The sequence below is a fragment of the Topomyia yanbarensis genome, chromosome 2 (assembly GCF_030247195.1).
Source record: "Topomyia yanbarensis strain Yona2022 chromosome 2, ASM3024719v1, whole genome shotgun sequence".
Classification (NCBI taxonomy): domain Eukaryota; kingdom Metazoa; phylum Arthropoda; class Insecta; order Diptera; family Culicidae; genus Topomyia; species Topomyia yanbarensis.
Window position 1 is genome coordinate 461,318,065 of NC_080671.1, and position 24,045 is coordinate 461,342,109.

At 41.2% G+C, this 24,045-nt stretch overlaps 1 protein-coding gene across 1 annotated transcript in view; it reads right to left on the bottom strand.

Annotated features, from left to right (window-relative positions):
- The window catches only part of LOC131681177 (uncharacterized), a 78,015-nt gene that overhangs the window by 19,356 nt on the left and 34,614 nt on the right, over positions 1-24,045 (bottom strand). Inside the window, exons 3-4 of the mRNA XM_058961887.1 lie at positions 16,147-16,851; positions 15,948-16,058 (exon numbers count right to left, since the gene is read on the bottom strand). Coding sequence (XP_058817870.1) covers positions 15,948-16,058; positions 16,147-16,851 — 816 coding nt within the window. The remainder of the gene's footprint in view (positions 1-15,947; positions 16,059-16,146; positions 16,852-24,045) is intronic.

Here is a 24,045-nt window from a genome sequence, read left to right on the forward strand (position 1 = left end):
TTATAAGATTTGTTTAGCTCATGACATGACAAGTAGGTTTAAAACTTCCTACTGCAAAAATCACTTAACTGCGAAAGCATATTATATCTTAATAATAATTATCCGAATCATATAAACAATGGGGATGAAAAGTCACCACTTGTGGCTGAACACCCAATATACTAAATTAGAAATGTAATGCAATCAAAATAATATAATCAAAAAGAAAATAATACAAAAAAAAACAAAAAAAAGATTAATGGTCGCGATTTTGTTCCTTCCTTCAATCGGTTGCATCTGAATCACATATTAGTCAATAAATCATTCAATTAGCTATCAATGTTTGCTTACAATATCGGCTCTTAGATTAAATTTAACGAAAACTTAATGTTGCAACCAGAAGAAGCAATTTAGTTGCTTTCAATGGTTTTCATTTAATGTCCATGCAAATTTGAAAACGATTTGACGATACAACGTACGGACGCCAAAAGGAAACTACGAAGAGCGACTAATATGGTGTGACTGGTTGAATCTATAAATCAATAATTTGGATTTAACATTTCGATGTATATGACTGTCAGTCGTTCTTTTTTTGTTCGATATAGATTAAAAAGAACGAGATGAGTAGAAATTAAGGTGAACAGAAAAGAACAAATAATCAATCATTTGAAATCGACTCGAAAGTTTATCTTCTATTTTTTCTATAAACTCTATACTGCTTTCGGAATTGCACTCTGAGCCTAACTAAAAAACTGAATCGACTGGTATAATGACACTCGGCCCTCCAGGCCTCGGTTAAAAAAGTCGACTTTTAGGGCAATTGCTATACCTTTCTATTGAGAAAGGCAAAAAGAAAAAAATCTTTTCAGTTCCACTAGGTGATCACCATAGTTCCGTAATAAAATGGCATGAAATTTAATTGAAACAGTTTCCCAAATCGCAGTAAAAGAAAACTTGTATTCAAACAGACATTACAATTTTCTACAAGAAGCCGAACTTCTTTTTTTCTTCATGGCGTTCGTGAAAAAAAATCAAAAATTTATTCAAAAATAGACCAATTATAGAGCAAATTAGTGTAATTATATATATTTAAGGAATTGACGCATTGGCTTAGAAACTGTAATTGGCATAGCATCATAGAATATCAAACTTCCAGAAGAAATGAGGCCATAAACACTACCATTGACAAAAACTTTGCAAAGGATTCACAGAAATTGCTGCAATTTAACGATGTGTTCTCTTTCATGGCCGGCGAAATACGTGGATAGTAGGAGTAGTACTACCCACTCGAAAATTGCTGAGGGGCGAATTACCCACTGGAAAGCGTGGAACAAACCAAAACTTGAGATTAACCACGTATGTATCTCGCGCACAAAATGCATGCGTCTGAAATTTTCGATTTACAACAATGTCATATATTTATTCAGATACAAATGTATTTGCTATTTAATTTAAATTTCTTGAAAATGTGGTGTAATAATTTGGATTTGATTGAAATTAGATTTTTTTATATTCTATTTAAGGGTAATACATTTTGACACATCTACCTACATCGTAAGACAAGGAGTTCAGATCGATACACAAAAAATATTTTATTCAGTCTAAAGGATGTAGTTGGAAATATTTTTAAAGACTAGATATACAATTTATAAATTTTTAACAAGAATAAATATTTGATTGAAAATTAAAGCAAAGGTAAACACTAGTAGGTTTTTTATAAGGAAGGCAAACGACATACACAAGAGGGATTGATCCCAACATCAATAGCAGAGATCGTATCAGGGAAAATGAGGAGAGGCCAACAATGAGAGGGGAAAAAGAAATTCAGCAACAGCAGCTTTTCAACAAACGGAAGATTCCTGTCAAGGCATCATGAATGATATCAAGGCATCATGAAGGAAGCCACGACTATCATCCATCCTCTTTGATCAAGGTTTGTTAATGCCTTTGGAATTCCTAAACTTCCTTTGTCCCACGAAATTTTTTTGAGCGTCCTATGTCAAGAAATACTGAAAAATCGTTTAAACCACACGATCTTCCATATATATCACCTTCTAGTGCCTAAGTGTCTGCCTTCTCATTACCATTCTAATCTAAATATCCTCTTTCTAATTACCCGGAATGGAGTAATGCGAAAGAACTTAAACTAATATTTGTATCTGGTAATCTGGTACGATTTTTCAGATTAAGCACTCAGGAACTCCCATATTTTCGCCGGAAAAAAAACAAGAAGTGCTTTCCATGCTCCATTGAACGGAGAGCTTCCTTGGAACTGTAACGATGTGGACATAGTCGTTGATAAGTAAATATAAAACGATCATTACGTTCATATACAGTATAATCATTTCATCGCGAAACGTCTAACGTTTAAATGTGAATCTGCGTCTAGCCACCATACGAAATATTGTTTATCTCGTTCATCCGTCGACGAACCGGTGCCAATAACCGTGTTTTTAGCTTTCATCAAGTTTTTAATTTGCATTTCTAACGTCGCGCATATTCGGAAAAAATCAGGCGGTTCAAAATATAGCACTTTTTCGCGTACTATTTTGAGCACTCTTTGCCTACTATAACGTAGAAGATCGTCAACGGTTGTTTGCGCCGGGTACTCGATTCGTCTGACCTTTCATAGCAGTGTATAGAATCAAGCCAGTCGAAGCGTTGTACGCTTCCACCGGAGAAATTTCTTGTTTTGATTCGATTGTTTCGGATGTAGTGAACGCGTAGATCTTTCAATCACACTAATTGTAGCGAGGTCGTGTACACCGATAAATCTGACGTGCTTGATCGCGCTAGTGGAGTAGGCATTAGTGTCATTTCCACCGTATCCCAGAAATTGTTGCGAATATTATGCAGTAAGATAGACAGGTTATCATCGTGAAGACAACCCCATGGCATACCGTGGGAGTTGAAGTCTTCTAGAATCAGCTGGAATACTAGGTATATGGAAACAATGTCAATAAGGCTTTGCCTTTGATTCGGACTTGACAAGCGAGCGAAGGCTAATCCGATTAAAATAATGACATAGTGTTTTCTCGGCCCTGGCGAATAATCTTAAAAAGTGACACTCAGGACTTTACGAGGAAGCTTTATTCTGCTCTTTCGATTTATTGGCACACTATTCCCTCAATAGGATTATCAGAATCTCGCTCTTTAGTGTGCAGGGAAGCGTAGAAATTAGTCGTAGCCGGTGGCGTAGCGTTCTTTAGCATTTCTTCTCGGAGTTTTACTCAAAAGAATGCTTCAGTTCATTAGAAGTCTCTCCACAGAAGGAAAACAATGGGTAACTCTATGGCTCGTTGTAAGTATCGACGACAGTTCAAAAAGCAAACAGATAGAAAAGCCCCGTTCAAAAGAACAAAGTTTGAAAGAACCGAACAAGCAAAAGGCTTGAAATGAGGTTGATGAAACAAAATTGCTTTCTTATACTCCTTGATTTTTGCTTAACGCAATTGCTTGCATGCCAAAATTTTCACTGACTGTAACAAAAGGTTCTGGAAGGAGCCAACCACATATTTCGTTATTAAGGCACCTCTCGGAGACCACACCATCAATCTCTACTTCCCGGGCGGGACAAAATACCTCTTTGTACACAGTCGAGTGTTGTTCAGATAGATCACGCGAATATCATCGATAATGTTAGATGACTTATCTTTGATCCGGAAGTAGACAGTTATTAAGCTCAAGTTTCTAGTTGGTTAGGTTGCTTAACAAACTTTACGTAAATAAGAAGATATCAGTAATCGGTGTTAAGTGATTTTCTTTAGATTTGTGATCAATTTCTGGGCAGTTTCCTTCATCAGCATGAGCATGATGACCGTACAATTCGTAGTTGCTACTCCTTGATTGACCAGAACAAGCCAAATTGCATGGAGAATCAACGAATGGGGCCTGGGAGTAGCTATCCATCCTCAATGTGCACGTTTCGAGAGATCTATGCGTTCAAATTGTAACCCGCCAGGGTAACAATTTTGCATTGGGTGGAAATATACCTTTTTTTTTCGTATACACTCCGTAGAGTGTATTGTTTACGTAAAATTATGCTCACCGCTGTTCGGTACCGTTCACATTTAGTTGTAAATTTTTGTTCATTTTCGCGTTTGTGAACGGTTTTATTCGTATAGATAGGTTAGATAATTTTTGTTTTATGTTTGTGTATTAGTAACATAGGGTTTAGGTAGGTCTCCGCTCTCCTCTCGCTGTAAAAGTCATTGCTAACTATGCTGTACCATGGCAATGACAGCTATGCGGCGGTGTGTTTTTTGGTGGTTGTTTGGTGGAGTGAAAAGGCGGCCATCGAGATGGGCAGATAGTGACGGACCACAGCCACGAACAGACGTTCGAAAAACCGTATTTCTTTTTTCGGGACAGTTTCCCGCCACCGTGATAAAAGTGCAGTGCGCGCGTGTGACGGCAAATTAAAGCCGTCAGTGTATCGGTTTGTGGTCCGGGCATTCGGAAAAGTCCTGGTGTGCGGTCGCCGAAACAGGAAGCTAAATACCAAGGAGCCACTCGCTTCCTCGGCTAACCAAAAAGGACCCAGGTAACACCAGTGCCGTTCTCACTGTGGAGGATTAGCCGAACGAGCCTAGCTCTCCTCCACAGTTAATCGTAAAGGAGAACGAAGCAGGGCGGACAAAGGTTCCCCCTGAGGTAGGTTACTGCGGAACCTTCCTGGGCCATTCACGGGGAGTGAGTGGACCCGGCGATTATTCGCCCCGTCGCTAGGGAGGTTCCAACAAAAGAGCCTTGCTCACCTCCCTGGCTAATTGCAAAGGACCGCTGCCGGAGCAGCCAACGATACCAGCAGGAGAACTCGGCCGTTGGAGTCCCGGCCGGTCGGGAAAAAACCGTCGCCTTCCCGCCGTCATCAGCAGCAGACCGTAAGGAACGACCAGCAGAGGGGAGTTTCGGGAGAATAAACGGTAAAGTTAGAATTTATTTGTTTTTTCCTCTTTTTGTTTGTTATTGTACGAAAATCCGAAATTCCGGTAGGAGCACCTAGGCCGCCCTGAAAAGAAGGGTACGCCGGGCAAACAAGAACCCGAGTAGTGGGCAAACCCCTACTTACATTTGGCGCACAGCGCAAAACACACTGAAAAAAATATTTTCCTATTTTGGAAAATATTTTTTTCTTCCGGAGTGTGGGGTGCTTCTACTAAATCTAGGATTTTCGTAGAACAGTCGGTGAGGTTTCTTCCGCAATATTGTTCCGCGGTCGTATTATTTATTTATTTACATTTTTTGGTATATTTATTTGATTTTTTGTATTTTCCTTTTTGTCCAAATTTGTGGATTGAGTTGTTTGTGTATGGTCTGCCGGACGAGTTGTTTGAAAGTTATCGTCATTCATTTGGTCGTGGTGGCTAATTGCCTTGAATTCTCAATTCGATTTGATACATTTTTGGTACAATTTGATTTCCTGAAATTTTAAGGGAATCGTTAGTGGGCGAAAAATCGGAAATAATACCGTGTCAGTACCTACATGCTTTGTGTCTTGGTGATTTCTTCCAATATAGCGCGAGTTATGATGGCGTTGGAGAAATTCAACCAAGCGTGTGTGTTCATGCGCGTCGATCATTTACATTTCGATGAGCTGGATTTTGAGTTGCTATCTCGAAGCATTTTTATCTCTCCTGATTCGGATCTTTCGGGTGTCCAGCGGCAACGGCGTCTTCGGGGAATTTTTTCGCATGAGCGGTCGTCTCGGAGGGAATTAGTTCGTAATTTTCGGGGTGACGTGGGTGAAGAAAAGGAGATCTGCCTTGGTAAACTACTAACAATCAAGGAAGATCTCCAGTACAGGTGCCCAAACAAGGAGATTTACCGAACACGGTTGCTTCATTTGGGGTCTAGGCTCCAGGTTATCCGAAATTATGCGGCAGGGGAGGTCAACCAGGAAATTTCGGGGTTGCTGGAGGAAGTTCTAGCAGTTTATGCCAGTCATTTCAGTGACGAACAGGCAGTACTTCCTCCCGACAACCAAAAAGGGGAGGATGGAGAGATTTTGGGAGATTTGCTGAGTACAGACGTACCTGCAATTCCACAGGGATCCAATCCTTCCGATAACGAAGGATGTCTTTCCAAACAGCTCGTAGGAGACGACCTGTTGCGTGTCTTGTGCGAGATGAGGGACGAGATTCGACAATTGCGACAGCAATCCGACGATAATAAAGCCCTAGCGTCTCAGGGGTCTGATGCTTTTTCAAAAGCTACCGAAACGCTAATGGGCGGGATTGCTTCACTGACAACAATTTCGTCAGTTTTGAGAAAGACGGTTCAAGAAGTTGTCTCACTTCGTGAATCCGTGAATGAACTTCGGGCACTAGTACATCAGAAGGAAAGTGCTTCCGAGAAGGATCTGCAGACCGATCTGGAAGATTTGCGTTTGATGGACGTACCCGATTCATTTGATGCACCAGAGATTCCTCGCCCAACACTGGCGCCCAGTCCCGATCAATTTGTGTTGAAGCGAGGATTCTCGGGTGAACGAAATCTATGTCCATCACTTCCTATCGAGAAACCGAAACAGAATACTGGATTCACAGCCCCGTACCATACTCAGAACCAGCCTTACGTTCCTGAATTGACCGAACAGCTGGCGGGACCATCATATCCGAACTTTTCAATATCTACCAACGCGGGAAACGGATCGATGGCAGCCCCAAGGAATTACTCGCGTAACCCGCAACGCGTCGCTGACTGGAAAATTCGGAAGTATGCTGGAACTGATGAAGGAACGGGACTAAATGAATTCTTGGACACCGTAGCGAGTTACGCTGCGTGTGAGCAAATGTGCGAAGACGAACTTTTCAATTCTGCGATGCATTTGTTCACTGGTAATGCTTTGACCTGGTATCAGGCTATGCGTGCGCAAAACCGGTTGTTTAACTGGAACCATCTTGTTTGCGAGCTCAAGGTAAATTTTGTTCATCCTGAACTTGATGCTACGCTCAAAATGAAGGCTCTCCAGCGCCGGCAGATGCGTAACGAATCTTTCCAGGAATATTTCCTGGAAATGGAGAAAATATTTCGTGCTATGACGGTTCCAATGGCACCGAGCGAAAAACTCGACGTGCTCAAGCGGAACCTGAAAGCCGACTATAAACAAATGCTTATCCTCAGGCCAGTGAACACGCTCTCAGAATTGATGAGTCTTGGTAAATCGATCGACGCCTCCAAGACGCCGATTTATCAGAAAGTTTTCGGTTCTTCTCGGGAAGTTGCTGCTTATTCTGATAATCCACCACAAAACAAACAAAAACAAAACAATCAAAACCAAAAGAGAGGTGGACAGAATAACGGCAACGCAAAATCCAAAACGTTTTGGAACAAGAATGCCAAACCGGCAGGTCTTGATTCAAGCAAGCCTCCTGACAACCAGAAAAAGAAACAGCAAGGGAATCAGGACGGCAAGAATCTCGAGGGAAACAATCAAAAACCAATCGAACCACCGCAGAAACCTATAATGTGTCTGGAGTATTTGGTGGAAAAGCATCGTCCTCCCGTGCTCGGCGTCTGCTACAATTGTGGAGACAAAGGACACGGATATGAGGAATGCCGGAAACCAAAACGGGTCTTCTGTATCGTGTGTGGGTTTAAAGGCTTTGATGTTTCTCGTTGCCCTTACTGCCTAAAAAACGGGATCAGAACCAACTGAAGTCGCAGTTGGCAGTAAAGCAGCGCTCCAAAGAACAACTAACAATCCATCCCCAGATTTACGACAGTTTTCGACCGGCTCGTGATGAGGACTATGATAATTCGTTGTCTGTCGAAACCATCGTCCTGGACGACCCGTTCGATAACCGTCCATTTGCAATTGTCGCAGTGTACGGCAAATCCTTCAAAGCCTTGCTCGACAGTGGTAGTAACGCCACAATTATAACTAAAAAGCTATACCGAAAGTTTTCGAAAAGTCCCTTGAAAAGGTTGGAACGACCATTCGAACTACGTTCTGCAAATGGTCAATCCTTACCAATCATTGGACAAGCGTATCTCCCGTATACTTTTCAAAATTTGACAAAGGTCCTATGCACTCTTGTAGTAGAGCATCTGACCGTCAACTCCATTCTAGGTATGGACTTTTGGCGCGCCTTTGGGATTTCTCCTGAGATACAAAACTGTGCTCTGTTGAACTCAGGTCAGGAATCAGAAGACGATGAAGAAGATGAAGTACCGCGTGAGTCGATACTCACTTCGGAACAGTTAGCGCGCGTAGAAGAAGTAAAGAAGTGTTTCCAGGCAGTAGAGCCCGGAAAGCTAAGCCCAACCTCATTCACAGAGCACAGGATTGTCATCAAAGATGAATTCCAAGGTGCGGCACCCGTTTGCCGATATCCTTATCACATGAGCCCAAAGAAACTGTCAAAGGTCTGGGAAGAGGTTGACCGATGGCGGTCTATGGGAATTATCGAGGAGTCTGATTCGGATTGGTCGCTTAATATTGTGGCGGTCACGAAACCAGACGACTCAATTCGCCTTTGTCTAGACGCTAGGCCTCTCAATGAGCGTACTGTACGAGATGCATACCCTCTGCCCCACCCTGGGCGAATATTGGGCGGCTTACCCAAGGCGAAGTACCTGTCTACCATAGACTTGAAGGAGGCCTTTCTTCAGGTACCCCTGGCTAAGGATAGTCGCAAATATACCGCTTTCAGTGTTCCCGGCAGGGGTATGTTCCAATTTACCCGTCTACCATTTGGTCTCGTCAACAGCCCCGCTACTCTGGCGCGACTGATGGACCAGGTTCTAGGACGAGGTAAATGGGAACCTTACGTTTTCGTCTACCTAGATGACATCATCGTGGTAAGCGAAACGTTCGAGCATCACATACAGTTGCTCAAAGCAGTGGCCGATTGTCTAGCAAGAGCCAACCTAACCATCAATTTGGAAAAATCCCGTTTTGGAGTACCCGAACTAAAGTTTCTTGGTTATTTGTTGAATCGGGACGGACTCAAGGTCAATCCTGACAAAATTCAGCCGATTCTCGACTACGAGAAACCGGTTACCGTGACGAAACTTCGTCGTTTCCTCGGTATGTGCGGTTATTACCGCCGCTTCATTGATCGGTTCAGTGAGGTCACTGCTCCCTTGAGCGATCTGCTCAAAACGAAAACCAAGAGCTTAGTTTGGAACTCCGAGGCAGAACTCGCGTTCCTTAAAATTAAGGAACTTCTAGTCACTCCTCCAGTTTTAGTCCCACCAGACTTCTCCAAAGAGTTCATCCTTCAGACAGACGCTAGTGACGTAGCAGTCGCTGCTGTTCTGGTGCAGGAGTATCCCGAGGGCGAGAGAGTAGTTGCTTACTTTTCGCACAAACTGACCACTCCCCAAAGGAACTACCATGCAACTGAGAAGGAAGGTCTGGCGGTGATAATGGCGGTTGAACACTTTCGAGGTTACTTGGAAGGTTATCATTTTCGACTGGTCACTGATTCGTCAGCGATTACATGGATACTGAAGACTAAATGGAAAACCAGTTCACGTTTGAGTCGTTGGAGTTTAGAATTACAACTCTACGACATGTCTATTGAGCACCGGAAAGGCAAGGACAATGTCGTTCCTGATGCGTTATCCCGGGCCGTAGCAGCCGTTTCAGCTTTGTCCACCTCAGACTGGTACTGTTCCATGAAGTCAAAAGTTATCCAAAATCCTGACGACTATGCCGACTTCAAAGTGGAAAATGATCAACTTTTCAAGTATGTCAACTCAAAAGTTGTTCCGTGCGACTCGCGGTTCAGTTGGAAACTCGTCCCAGCACCCGAGTTCCGTCAAGATTTGATCCAACGTACCCACGAAAATTTGCTTCACGTGGGATACGATAAAACGATCCACGAAGTGCAGTTGCGATATTACTGGCCTCGTATGGGATCGGAAGTACGAAAGTTTATTCGAGAATGCGGGACGTGCAAGGAAATCAAAGCTCCTTTCGTCCCAGTCCAGCCCGAAATGGGTCAGTCGCGTGCGACTAATCCACCATGGCGAATGGTTTCTGTGGACTATATTGGTCCTCTTCCAAAAAGCAAACGTGGCAATCAACACTTGCTTGTCGTCCTCGACGTCTTCAGCAAGTACGCCATGTTAACCCCCGTTCGCAAAATCGCTAGTACGTCACTCTGTACGATACTGCGCGAACAGTGGTTCAATCGCCATGGTAGCCCGGAAATTTTGCTAAGCGACAATGCCTCCACTTTCACCTCGAAGGAGTTCAGTCAATTCATAAAAGAAACCAACGTCAAACATTGGCTGAACTCCCGCTATCATTCGCAGGCTAACCCAGTGGAGCGAACAAATCGCTCGATAAACACCGCAATCCGGGCATATGCTCGAACCGAGCAGCGCAACTGGGATGTCCACATCACCGATGTGGAGCGCATCCTAAATACTACCGTTCATTCCTCCACTGGGTTTAGTCCACATTTCATTATACACGGGTGTGAAATGGCATTTGCCGATGACTTCAGCAGGATTTCCGGTGAGGGTGACCTAGAAACAAGACACCAACAGATAGACAAAATCCGGGAGATTGTGGTCAAAAGTTTGGCAAAGGCAAGCGAGGGCATTCGACATCAGTACAACTTGCGTCATCGAAAGTTCTCCAATCCTTTTGAAACAGGACAAATGGTATACCGTCGAAACATGAAGTTGTCGAATGCACTCGAGTCTTACAATGCTAAACTTGGACCACAATACTTACCGGCAAAAATTGTCTCAAGAAAAGGTGTATCCTCCTACGAGCTGGAGGATTTAGCAGGTAAAAATCTCGGAGTTTGGCCAGCAAATCTCCTTAAACCAGCATAAAAACTTTTCCGTGCCGTCTGTGGACTGACGGTATGCTTTTATATGGATTACTCACTTGGGAGTTTTCCAAAAGCAGCCGTCAGTTCCCGACGGCAACAACACGGACTTTGGTCCGAATAAAAAAAAACAATAAACATTTCTCCGTCTTCTCTATTTTTATTGTGGAAGACCAACACTGCCGCGAGAAGGTTCTTCAACACTTTCTGGCAATTTTTCAGAGCCACACTCATGCAGTGTGGTAAACAAACACTCGCACGAAATATATGCTCCGGCCCCGGTGATGACTACGGTATGGTGGAATACTCCACTAAAACACTAATCTTATACCGTGCCGTTCTCCCGGGCACCGGACGCATCTATATACACTACCTGCCGTGTTCGGCAAACAAAATTATAACATTCTTTTGCGCCCCACTCGCGCAGTGAGGTAACCAAATATTCACACAAAATGTATGCCCCGGGGCCTGCCACTGCAACGGCGGGGTGAAATTCACCGACTTTAAAACATAAATTCTACACCGTGCAGTTCTTAAAGGCCCCGGCCGCATCAAATACATCACTTTCCGCCGTGTTCGGCAAACCAAATTATTCAAAAACCCCTCTTCATGGGGAACACTCGCACCTACGGGTGTACAAAATTATATATAATTTCTTCTTGTTTGGGGGCACCGGAACTTTAAAAAAACATATTCACTTATTCCTACTTCGATAGGGACACACACAAACACTAGCGCGACTAATTCCCGACCGAAATAAAACACGAAATCGCGCGGAATCGTTTCAAAAATCGCGAATGAAAACAATTTGCTACCGCCGATTTCGCGTATTGTTTTGTTTTGATGATGATACCATCATCAATTTTGACCGTTTCCCCGATGTTCGCATCAATGCTCGGCATCATGCAGGTGTAGCCCGATTTGGATCAGAGTGGTGTAAGTGGAAGAGCGAATGGGGTAGAACGATACCGTGTCTTCGATTTCGGGTCGATAGATAAAGTTTTATTTCGCATAATTTTGGGTTTGTGGTTAAACCTGGGATGGTTCGTTTGATTCCAGCGGGAATCATTTTGATATTTTTAAAATTATGCGAAAGACATTCTTTGGTCCCTCTCAAACGTTTCTTTTGCCCTGTACGAAGCGTTTTGAGGCGAAAAGGGACGAATATACAATTTTTTTGTCCGGAATGTCTGTGAGTGGGAGAAACGATGACGTGTTAAGCGGTATGGTATGAGTGAATGTATGAGTGTGGAATCGAACAGAGTGAATGAATGCATGTGTGAATGATAAGATTAAATTGTTTTGGGGTTAATTCGAAGTGCTTATCGGAATGTGAATGATCGAGAAGGCCAGTGATTGAGGATGAATGAATGGGACTGTGTGAATGTATTTGGATTGAATCCCCAACACAAGTGTGTAGTACTGGTATCGTAAGGACACGTAAGACATTTCTGGACAGTCGATGAAAAAGAACAATATAATGCCGACAACCGTTCCCCTGCAAGTTGAAACATTGAAAATTGTCAATGCCACTTGCAGAATTTTGGGAATATCGAGTTGTTACCGATCTTGTTTTCGGATTGGATTTAGGGTTCAACCCATAACCGAATAATGACAATGGCTGACAACCTCTCGCTTCGCGTACGCTGTCAGTATTATCAGACCCAACACAGTCAAACAGTTCACCGATGAGGACATCCGGTCGATTAGATTTTTGTGATGAATATTATTGATAAATTGCGGAAGAAATGGTTAGGGTTAGTTAGTTTTTCTTTGTTTATTTATTGATTCATTTCGTTATTATTATTGTATCGGTGTTAGGTGTTAGGTTAGAAAAAAAATTGTTTCCAATTTTTTTTCCACCCGGTGTGGGCGAGATTGTAACCCGCCAGGGTAACAATTTTGCATTGGGTGGAAATATACCTTTTTTTTTCGTATACACTCCGTAGAGTGTATTGTTTACGTAAAATTATGCTCACCGCTGTTCGGTACCGTTCACATTTAGTTGTAAATTTTTGTTCATTTTCGCGTTTGTGAACGGTTTTATTCGTATAGATAGGTTAGATAATTTTTGTTTTATGTTTGTGAATTAGTAACATAGGGTTTAGGTAGGTCTCCGCTCTCCTCTCGCTGTAAAAGTCATTGCTAACTATGCTGTACCATGGCAATGACAGCTATGCGGCGGTGTGTTTTTTGGTGGTTGTTTGGTGGAGTGAAAAGGCGGCCATCGAGATGGGCAGATAGTGACGGACCACAGCCACGAACAGACGTTCGAAAAACCGTATTTCTTTTTTCGGGACAGTTTCCCGCCACCGTGATAAAAGTGCAGTGCGCGCGTGTGACGGCAAATTAAAGCCGTCAGTGTATCGGTTTGTGGTCCGGGCATTCGGAAAAGTCCTGGTGTGCGGTCGCCGAAACAGGAAGCTAAATACCAAGGAGCCACTCGCTTCCTCGGCTAACCAAAAAGGACCCAGGTAACACCAGTGCCGTTCTCACTGTGGAGGATTAGCCGAACGAGCCTAGCTCTCCTCCACAGTTAATCGTAAAGGAGAACGAAGCAGGGCGGACAAAGGTTCCCCCTGAGGTAGGTTACTGCGGAACCTTCCTGGGCCATTCACGGGGAGTGAGTGGACCCGGCGATTATTCGCCCCGTCGCTAGGGAGGTTCCAACAAAAGAGCCTTGCTCACCTCCCTGGCTAATTGCAAAGGACCGCTGCCGGAGCAGCCAACGATACCAGCAGGAGAACTCGGCCGTTGGAGTCCCGGCCGGTCGGGAAAAAACCGTCGCCTTCCCGCCGTCATCAGCAGCAGACCGTAAGGAACGACCAGCAGAGGGGAGTTTCGGGAGAATAAACGGTAAAGTTAGAATTTATTTGTTTTTTCCTCTTTTTGTTTGTTATTGTACGAAAATCCGAAATTCCGGTAGGAGCACCTAGGCCGCCCTGAAAAGAAGGGTACGCCGGGCAAACAAGAACCCGAGTAGTGGGCAAACCCCTACTTACAAAATGTCAATAACGGCGTCGGCCACGTCCTTACAGTCATCGGGGAAGAAAAGGAATGTTAGTGTAGCAAATGTTGCTAAGTTGTTTCCTTCAGTAGATTAAGTCATTCAAATATATAAATTTTTCATTATCCAAAAGATTATGAATTCCAAAATAAAAATAAAATAAATAAGATATAGTATAACAGAAATTGAAAACATATTATAATTGAGTTACTGCTAAGTGTCCCTGCTGCTACAATAGTGGTAAGACATCAGATTAAGAAAATAATAGTTGAATTTACAATTCGCTAGTCAGATCAGTGTTAAATTTCGTGAAACGGGTTTATTGATGATATTTTTATACTAATTAAGATTAATCGTCCTCTAAACATTGTAAACGTTTAGTCTAGGATACTATGCATTTTCTAACACCATTAGAGGTTGTCATATTCGATTAGCCTGTAAATACTTTAAACTCTATTCTTGTAACTAAAGTAAATTGTAAGTTGTAAATAAAAAACAAATATCATATTTTTTGTTTCTATTGGCTTAGTTTTGGAATCGCTTTCGCTAAGAACTTTCAAATTTTCACACAGTTTCTAGCGACTGTCTCAAGTAATCAGAATTAATACATATTTGAAACAATGTTTAATCCTCTCTCGAAACAAAGTCCTGGCTACGGGTCTGGATTAACATCAATGACATGTCGAACACATCGACTGAAGCTTTATTGGAATGCAAATTCCTTCGCACTTTTACATCGCGAAAATTTTCTACGAAAGCGATGAAAACACTTCAAAATCGAAGGTTGCTGCGATCGTCACAAAAACATTTTCACAACTCAACTATTTGGACTGGTAACGCTCATAACATTGACCCCATTACCGCGTGGTTCGTTGCGATAAATGCTGTCCGGATGCAATGTGGTTTTGATACTTTGTTTTTGGTAGCGGTCCTGAAAAATCATTTAGCACCCGCATGCTCACCACCCGTTGGACAGTAAAATTAATCTATTTTAACTATCATAAGACATTCCACACACATAACATAAACAATATGATGGAAAAGCTTGATGAGCAAATTAAACATTATCGCATGAAATTCATTTAGCGCGAGCCTTCAGCGCCGATTATGGCTGTCAAAATACCTACCTCAAGCCTTCGCTGATAGGTGGTATGTAAATTGGCCATCCGACCGGTAGGTATAACAGTTGACAGGAAAACACCGGCCACCAAACGCCACACACGCACTCGGCGCGATTTAGGAATGTTAGGCTGTCGTAAGGAGCATAAAAAACCACTCAAAAGCTACAAAAATTTCTCATAAAATTATTATTACACACCGCCGTTGAAAGTGAAAACGTGGTTGGTCGAATGTAGCTACACAAATACCAGCCCGGTGTTGTAAGCTAGTTGCTTACGATGATCGTCTAAAGGCTGTTTGGTACTACCTTCATTCCATCAGCCATTTCCATTCAAATGAAAACGAAAAGATGAATGAACCGTAGACATGGTGACGAGTGCTCATATGTGATCCTTTCCGAGCCTCCCTTCCCCCCACGAAAGGTGGCCTTAGGGCTTCCTCAGCCTACTAGATTGATGAAACCACGTGTGCGTTTGGTTCGGTGGCCGCAGGGCCCTCACTCACTTGTCCACTGCTTACTGCCCACTGCCACACACTGACCGACACGCATGAACCGCCTCCTTTGGTATGTGGAATATAACGTAATAATAACGATAATCGCCTCAATGCCTGAAGCTGCTCCCATAGCGTAAATAGCTGTCCGATGTTCGATGCAAATCACACAATAAACGACTTGAACGACCAGAGCCCAAAGTTTAGTGTTGATGGAAAGTCGTGTGTTTAACTTTTCCCATCACACTTCGAAGCGCTGCGAAAGGTTTATGTTACTTTTTCGTTTTCGCTAGTCTTCCTCCATGTCTTGTTTGGCGGAGGGCCAGCGCACTTTTGCTTAGGTAATACCCAGTTAGTTTGAGGTGAAATGTTTTTTTTCGCGAAAAACTGATCCAAATCTGTGAGGTTTCGCCTCCGTGAACTTGACTTTCACATAATTTCGGCGTGTAGTAAGATAAATTGGTTTATTAGAGGGGGGATAGCGAGCAAAAAATAATCAAAGTAGCTTAGGTGTCTACAGATAAGCTTACGATAGAGGCTGAAGATATACTCACTGTGTCATGTTGGGGTTGATGTAGACGACCTTAGGGGTTAGTGCCGATATAATGAGCCCAATCGGAATTGCCGCCGTCAGTACGTGGATGATCTTTTTCCAGGGCGAAATGCTGTGGGTAAACGAGAAACCGATTACAGCCTCATTAAAATTGATAACCGGCTGGTAGTGAACGTATGTGTAATTAATGTAATTATTACTGCGTGAGCGCCTCGTCCCCTTTGCCACTGGTCTGCAGATTGGTGCCTACGCCACCGGAAAATATATCCTGTCCTGAATTGACTGTACTTCCTGGCTCGTCCGGTGAGATGCCGCCGCCATCGTTTCCACTAAACGGAGAAACTTGACTTCCGACGGCGTTATCGAAGGAGTAGGGACGATCACGGGATGGAAACTTAAGCAGATGATGATGAGGACCAGAAACTATTTTATTCTCAATGTCTGGAACTTGACCGTTCTCCACCGGAGATTCTCCTTGTCCCGTTGGCTCATTTTCCTCCTCTGGGACCCACTTCCATTTGCCCTTCGGCGATGGTAGTTTAGAATTGTGTTTGCTTATCGGGCTGTCTGAATCGGGTCCTCCTCCGCCACCGCTACCACCGAAGGGGAATTGTCCATTGGGTAACCAGAGGAATTTTCCATTTTTGTTGTGTTCCCACTTCGCAGGCCAGTTATGGGCTATTGGCTTTTCGGTTCTTATTTCAGCACCTAACCCAGCAGGATAGTGCAGATGATTACCTCCGAACCATCTGGAGTCGTTATCTACGCCGTTTGCAGGATACGGTGCATCGACTTGGTGGATATTTCGACCATTGTGGTAGTCGACGGCAGAATAGATTTGCACCAACTCCGGCGATGGAACGAACTCCTTTGTGAGGATATGTGCTATCGGCTTCTTACTGTAACTGGAATTAATGAAACAGATATGAAGTACTACTTAGTGTCAGAATGAAACAAGATGGGCGGTTTTTTGGAATTAGAAAATTAGTAACATTATCAAATGGTATAAACCCAGAAAATGCAAAAAAAGTTACATCAAATAAATCTAATTCATTATTTTAGTTTTAGTAGGCCATGGATGCACGTTTCAATTTCTTCCCAGGGCCTGCGGATGACGTGGGTAGTACCAATGTGAAAATATCTGAGTGGGTAATTATCCACTCGAAATTTTAAACAAACTTATAATTTGAAAACTGTCGCGCATGTATCTCCCAAAAATAACGGATATACGGAATTGTAGCACTCTCAAATTGATACGATTTCAACAGAACAGAAATTTTGGGTGAACTCTGAGCGCGCCGTATCATCAATTGCTGCTTACTCAGTCGCTATCAGAAAAAAATCCTTCATCCAAGTACCGTCTTTACTAACGGAGCCCATGCTCAGTATAGATAAAAAAAAATCATTATTTGTTTTCAAGTGATTCCAAATTTGGCCTTCTGTTAGCGAAGTGAAGTAAAGCGAACCGTCTTTACGCATAGGCACACTGGTCCAGGGGCCCCAACTTAGGATGAATATAGAATCATTTTGAAGGCTATGCTAGTAGCACTCAATTGTTTATAACTCTTTAGCGTGTGGGTAACAATGGATCAGTTGCTCGGATTCACACATTGCACCTTATCATACCATGTGACGTTTAAAGAGCATCAGATAATCAAGCAGAGTGACGGTAGCGGTAGGAAACGAGGCACTGCATAGCCAGGATGGCATTGGACCAATTGAAACGTCAATCCAACATTTCGATTCAAGTTTCAATTCATTTTGAGCAAAAACAATGAAATGATTTCTACAACATGTATAGAAAGTTCGAAAGGCACCAAGCAAGAGCAATAATCAACAAGGTAGCAAAAAATGCACAAGGAAGCTGTACAGAAAGTAAAAGAGGAAATTTGAAATTCGGGACACAATCCTTGTTTGGTAAGCGACCCGCGCATGTGGTAAATTTTCATTTCTACATCACATCAGGGATAGTGAATGAATCTACATGAAAACCTCTAAAAATGAACTTCTTGAGGTCTCACGATACTCTCGCGGCCAGATTAAGCGAGTTTTCCTATGCCGTCGTAGTCTAGCACAGTATCAATTATGTTATTTTTGTACGACAATCTGCCTTATCAAAAATATTGTAGGCCTTCAGAGTGAGGAATCAAAATATACTGACTCAAATGGAACGTGACCCGTAGGTAATCGAGGGTTTGTGCCTCTCGGCAGCGTGCATTCGATGTGTTTTCTATTTCGACTGTTTTACATGACTGCACAGTGGCGGATTTCCCTAAAAACCTGGCCAAAAGTCCAAAATGGTTTTGATTGACCTGCAAAGGTGCATACCACGGTTTTTTGGGGCGGAGATTACGATTTTAATGTCAGATTTTCAAAATTCAAAATGGCGGATGCAAAATGGCCAACATTTCAATCTAAATATAAGTAAATTTTCACGAATGAAGATTTAATGGCTCCAGTGTATGCCAATAACGTTTATAATGTATCGAATTTTAAATAGTGTGTAGTTAAATGATAGAATTTGTTGATTTGCACGCATTAAGATGTTTGGGTGTCTAGATAATGTAGCTATTATGAGAATTGATGTTATTAGCCATTTCAAACTATGTATTTTTAAATATTATGCAACATAGTTACAAAACTTTTAAACTCTCCGTGCGATTATTATTCAGTTGCTGTCCGATGCACATATTTCTCAAAGAACGAAAAATAGTATTTTTCTAGATTACAGAAAATAAGCCGATTCTGCGACGAAATGCATTGACAACAAGTTTGCATGCAAATTGCAGTAACTAAAAATGAATATGACAAAAATACGAAAACAAGTCAAATTCCCTGAGATTCATAGTTTTATTTAAATTAAATTTGACCGAAGATTTGTCCAAAGTCATTATTACGATGAAACGTCCATTTAAATTCATGCGTTATACTTGGTCAGAACATGTCATGCTTGCTGACATGCTACGACTATCAACCTTCTCACAAACAATTTCGCCAAGCTGAAGTGTACGGCAAAGTGAGCTTTTTGGCCAAATCACGGCCAGAGATCCCAGTATTCTTTTGCACTACTCTACTCTTTTCGTTTGTGGTATTCAGTCATATATTCCACCTCTAGATTTGTTTTGCTTTGCATGATCAAAAGTCATAGTTCCTTTAATCATGGTATTCATAATTGATTTTGATAGTAACGTTTAATCATGGTATTCATAATCGATTTTTGATATTTGGAACCTTAGGCGATCACTTCTGTTGACCTCGTTGGATTTCAATATGAAGGACCAAAATTATTTACGTCTTTTGCATTCCACTTTTGATAACTTTTGGGCATGTTTATGAATCTCGATAAAATTTTCACCACTAAATACACAATTCTTCCTGATCAAAATGTAGTATTGTGCGACTCGCTATGACAATCGGAGGTGCACCAGTAATTAAAAGCACGAGTCAAAATTTTAAACTAGAAATCTTATAATCCATCTCCGTCTCCATTTAATCAAAGATTACTCATAAACGGGCAAATTCAGGCAAGAATTATTTTATGTTCCAAATGGAGAATCGTTCAAGGAACACAAATTACCTTGAAACATAGTGGACATTAGAGTGGCTCGAAAATGACATTTTTCAGCACAGCACTTTTTGAGTTCCTTTTGTGGTCCCAAATGCCTGTGAAAAGTTTGGGAGCGGTCGGTTGCTTCCCGGGTTTGCGCATTGCGTTTAAAGTTTGTATGGGATTTTATATGGGGAAATCGATTATTTTGCATTTACGTTAACCCTTTCATGCCCAACTTTTTTCTAGTACACCTAGGGTTTCAAAACTATTTTTCCCTTGAAAACGGTGGGATCAGGAAACACGAAAAGCCTTTTTACATTTCTTACAAAAGAAATGTATAGGATTCGCTCAAACTTTGAAAACTTTTTCCGAGGCCCGGAGGGCCGAGTCTCATATACCAATCGACTCAGCTCGACAAATTGAGACAATGTCTGTATGTGTGTGTGTATGTGTGTATGTATGTATGTACAAATTGTCATGTAATTATCTCAGCAATGGCTGAACCGATATTAATGAAATAAGTTTCATATAAAAGGCCTAACGTTGCCATTTGACACTATTATTTTTGATTTTCGATATGTTGTTCACTTTCTGAGATATGGGCGATTTTGTCAAAACACAGCAGGTTCTTCGCAAATAACTTTCGAACAATACAGTACTGTCCCACATAAATAGAAAGCTTGTAAAAATACCTTTCTAACAAGCTATATATTGTCCAAATCCGTGCACGAGCGGCAGAGATATTAAACATTTTGTATTTTTAGTCCTCACTTGCCAATTTCCACTAATTAAAAATGAGATTGTTTCATACAGAGTATTGCTTTACTGGTGTTTTAGGGGCAAAACTAAACCGATTTTGAATGTCGGGGTATGAAAACACATCTACGTGATTCAAGGAATTAGATGTTAAGAACATTTTGTGAATTACCTTTATAACAAATGAACTATTTCTCAAAAATCAATATATAAGTTCACTTCAAAGACAAAATAATGTGTTGATAAAGAAACAGTGAGTTCTAGTATTTATTCCTTGGATTAGGCATTGCGTTCAATCATGAGGTAAATGTTGGATGGTATATTAATACACAGATCAACAAGTAATTCACCTAGTAGTGAGATAAAAGATTTCTAATATAATTATACTTGTGGCGTCACCGAAAGCAACAGTATGTTTGAAGCCCAAAAATCTAGCGAAAATTTAGCTCTTTTGCAAGATTTAGGTTATACTGGTTATGGCGCAAAAATTACTACTTACATTATTTATGATAAGAATGTAAGAATCAATATATCATAATAATATACCTATAAAAATAATGTCACTACATTAACCATCATTTGACATTCCTCACACGCCCTCCATCTCTCTCTCTCTCTCTCTCTCTCTCTCTCTCTCTCTCGCATCTATCTAGCTATTTCTGTATCCATTTCTAAGTTGTGTGATAAGATCTTCTGCCAATCTGAAATATTTATTAATTGTAATTGCCAAGGTTTGAGAAAACAAAACTATTTTTTGTCTGCTGCTACATCAACTCAACTTTAATTCAATTGTATTCAAAGCCTGTATCTACACTATAATTAAGGAAATTCATGGCTATGTCAGAAAAATATTTGGCTTAACTGGGTAATATGAAAGTTTGACGATGAAAATTTTCAAAAAAGACATTCCACGTGCGATATTTAAACTATTCGTATCTCTATTGAATTTTGAATGAAATATATGCTCAAAGACTGAAAGCTGAAGCCAGCAGGATTGGAATTGCCATCAACGTTTCGAAGACAAAATACATGGAGGAAGAGGTTCTAGAGACGACAATGTGAACCTCCCACCCGAGTTCGGATTGACGGTGACGAAATCGAGATGGTCGACGAATTCATGTATTTGGGCTCACTGGTAACTGACGACAATGATAACAGCAGAGAAATTCAGAGACAGATCTTAGCGGGAAATCGTGCCTACTTTGGACTTCAGAGGACGCTCCGGTCGAACAAAATTCGGCGCCGCACGAAGTTGATTATCTTCAAGACGCTGATTAGATCGGTGGTCCTCTACGGCCACGAGACCTAGACTATGCTCGTGGAGGACCAACGCGCCCTTGGAGTTTTCGAACGAAAAGTGTTGCGTACCATCTATGGTGGCGTGCAGATGGAAGACAGAACGTTGCGCAGGCGAATGAACCATGAGTTGTATCAGCTGCACATTCGTTGTATTGGTACGAACTTTCATGAAAAATAACGGATCAAAGACTAAAAATATCCACAAATTAGATCCAGGAAAAGAAGTCTCCCAAAGTACCCACTCTCGATGGGGGATGCAACTACAATGTGTCTTCTAACTTATCGTCGTCCATATTTGGATATACTGAGTAGTTTGAACCATTTCTCTTTCACAGTATTGGTCTGTATAGGACTTATTTATCCATATTTCCTGCACGAGAATTCCGAACGAAACAATATCATCAGCTAGCTGTTGAAAAGTTGAGCGAATCGGATTTCCGGACTGGCTGACCAATTTGATCTTCTCGTACCTTACAAACCGCAGTGCATCTGTGCGACTTGGAACTATACTTTCAGACCCATTCGACATCACATCGGGTGTACCTCAAGGGAGTCACCTTGGACCTCTTCTCTGCGTGCTCTTTGTGAATGACATTTGCAGCGAATTGACATCGTGTAAGGTGATGTACGCAGATGATCTGAAAATTTATCGCATCATAACAACTCTGGTAGATTGTTGTGCACTTCAGATGGACATAGATAGGATCATGAGTTGGTGTGATAGAAACGGAATGACTATAAACATTCAGTAATGCAACCTTATCACATTCACACGAATACTCTCGGCAATTAAGTTTGAGTATGCAGTTTGCGCTGCCCCAGTAGAACGAGTTTCATCAATCAAGGACCTTGGTGTTATACTTGACCGTAAGCTACGTTTCATCGAACACTTCAATGCAGTAACTGCTAAAGCCTATGCAGTACTAGGACTCATCAAACGAAACACCCAAGATTTCAACGACGTCTACTGCCTGAAGGCACTGTACATCAGTCTGGTACGCAGCATTCTAGAGTATGGAGTTATCGTTTGGGCCCCGTATCACATCGTACACATTAATCGCATAGAACGGGTGCAAAAGAGCTTCGTCCGGTATGCCCTTCGACGGCTTCCCTGGCGAAATCGATTTGAACTACCACCGTATGAGCATCGTTGTGCTCTTATCAACCTGCCTACGCTACGAAACAGGAGAGTTTTTCTGCAGCTACTTTTTGTGTTCGATCTTCTCGATGACAACATTGACTGCCCTCTGCTTCTCGCTAAGCTAGACTTCAACGTTCCTGATAGGTCTCTGCGGAGAATGGACTTCTTTCGGCGCTCTACTCATCGCACGCAGTACGGCCAGAATAACCCGGTAGATGTTTGCTGTCAGCTCTTCAATAGCGTTTTTTATCATTTTGACTTTAATTTAAGTAGGGAAATGTTCAAATTGAAAATAAGTTTAAGTTAGTACAGTATTTCAGTCTGTACGAAAATTATTAATTCGAAGATAATCTAATCTAATCATATAATCTAATCTAATATGAAAGCTATAAGGATGAATGGAAGGAGACTGCATTGCAATCAACTGAAAGCACGGCTTTTATGCTATCGACATAGCCTAGACACTTCACACTATTTACTTCAATGTAAATAAAAACTTTGAAATATCTACCTGTCTCATTTACGAATCGCATTCTCCCTGTCGTTCTCTGTTTAAGGGGCTTGAAAGCACATGTAACCTTGTCTAATTTTACTATATTCAATTGCGCGTTAATTTTAATTATTTCATTCCGCATCTTTTTATTCGCTTTGTTCATCTGCGTTCATTTTACTTATATTATATTTGGATTCACTCTGATCAGTTTATTCTTTTTGTGCATTTTACTCATATCATTCATTGTTTTCATTGTATGCATTTTATTCATTTTTTCCAGTATATTCATTTTGTTCAGTTTCTTCATTTTAATAACCTGACTACTTTTTCAGTTTCAATCATTTCAACCAAATAATTTATTTGATTCAATTTATTTCTTTATATTAATTTATAACCTTATACCATGGTTCAGTTTTTCATTTTAATCAATGCATTTAATTCTGCTCATTTTCTTCTTTTTATTCATTATATCACTTCAGCTCATTTTGTTTATTTGATTCGTTTGTTTTATTTATGCATTTCATTTATTTTTTGCTTTATTCATTTTGTTCATCCATTATTTTTATTCATATGATCCATTTCATTAATTTGGTTCATTGTATTCACTGGATGAATTAAATCAATTTGATTCATTTAATTCATTTGATTCATTTAATTAATTTGATTAATTTGATTCATGTGATTCATGTGATTCATGTGATTCATTTGATTCATTTGATTCATTTGGTTCATTTGATTGATTTGATTCATTTGATTTATTTGATTCATTTGATTCATTTGATTGATTTGATTGATTTGATTGATTTGATTGATTTGATTGATTTGATTGATTTGATTGATTTGATTGATTTGATTGATTT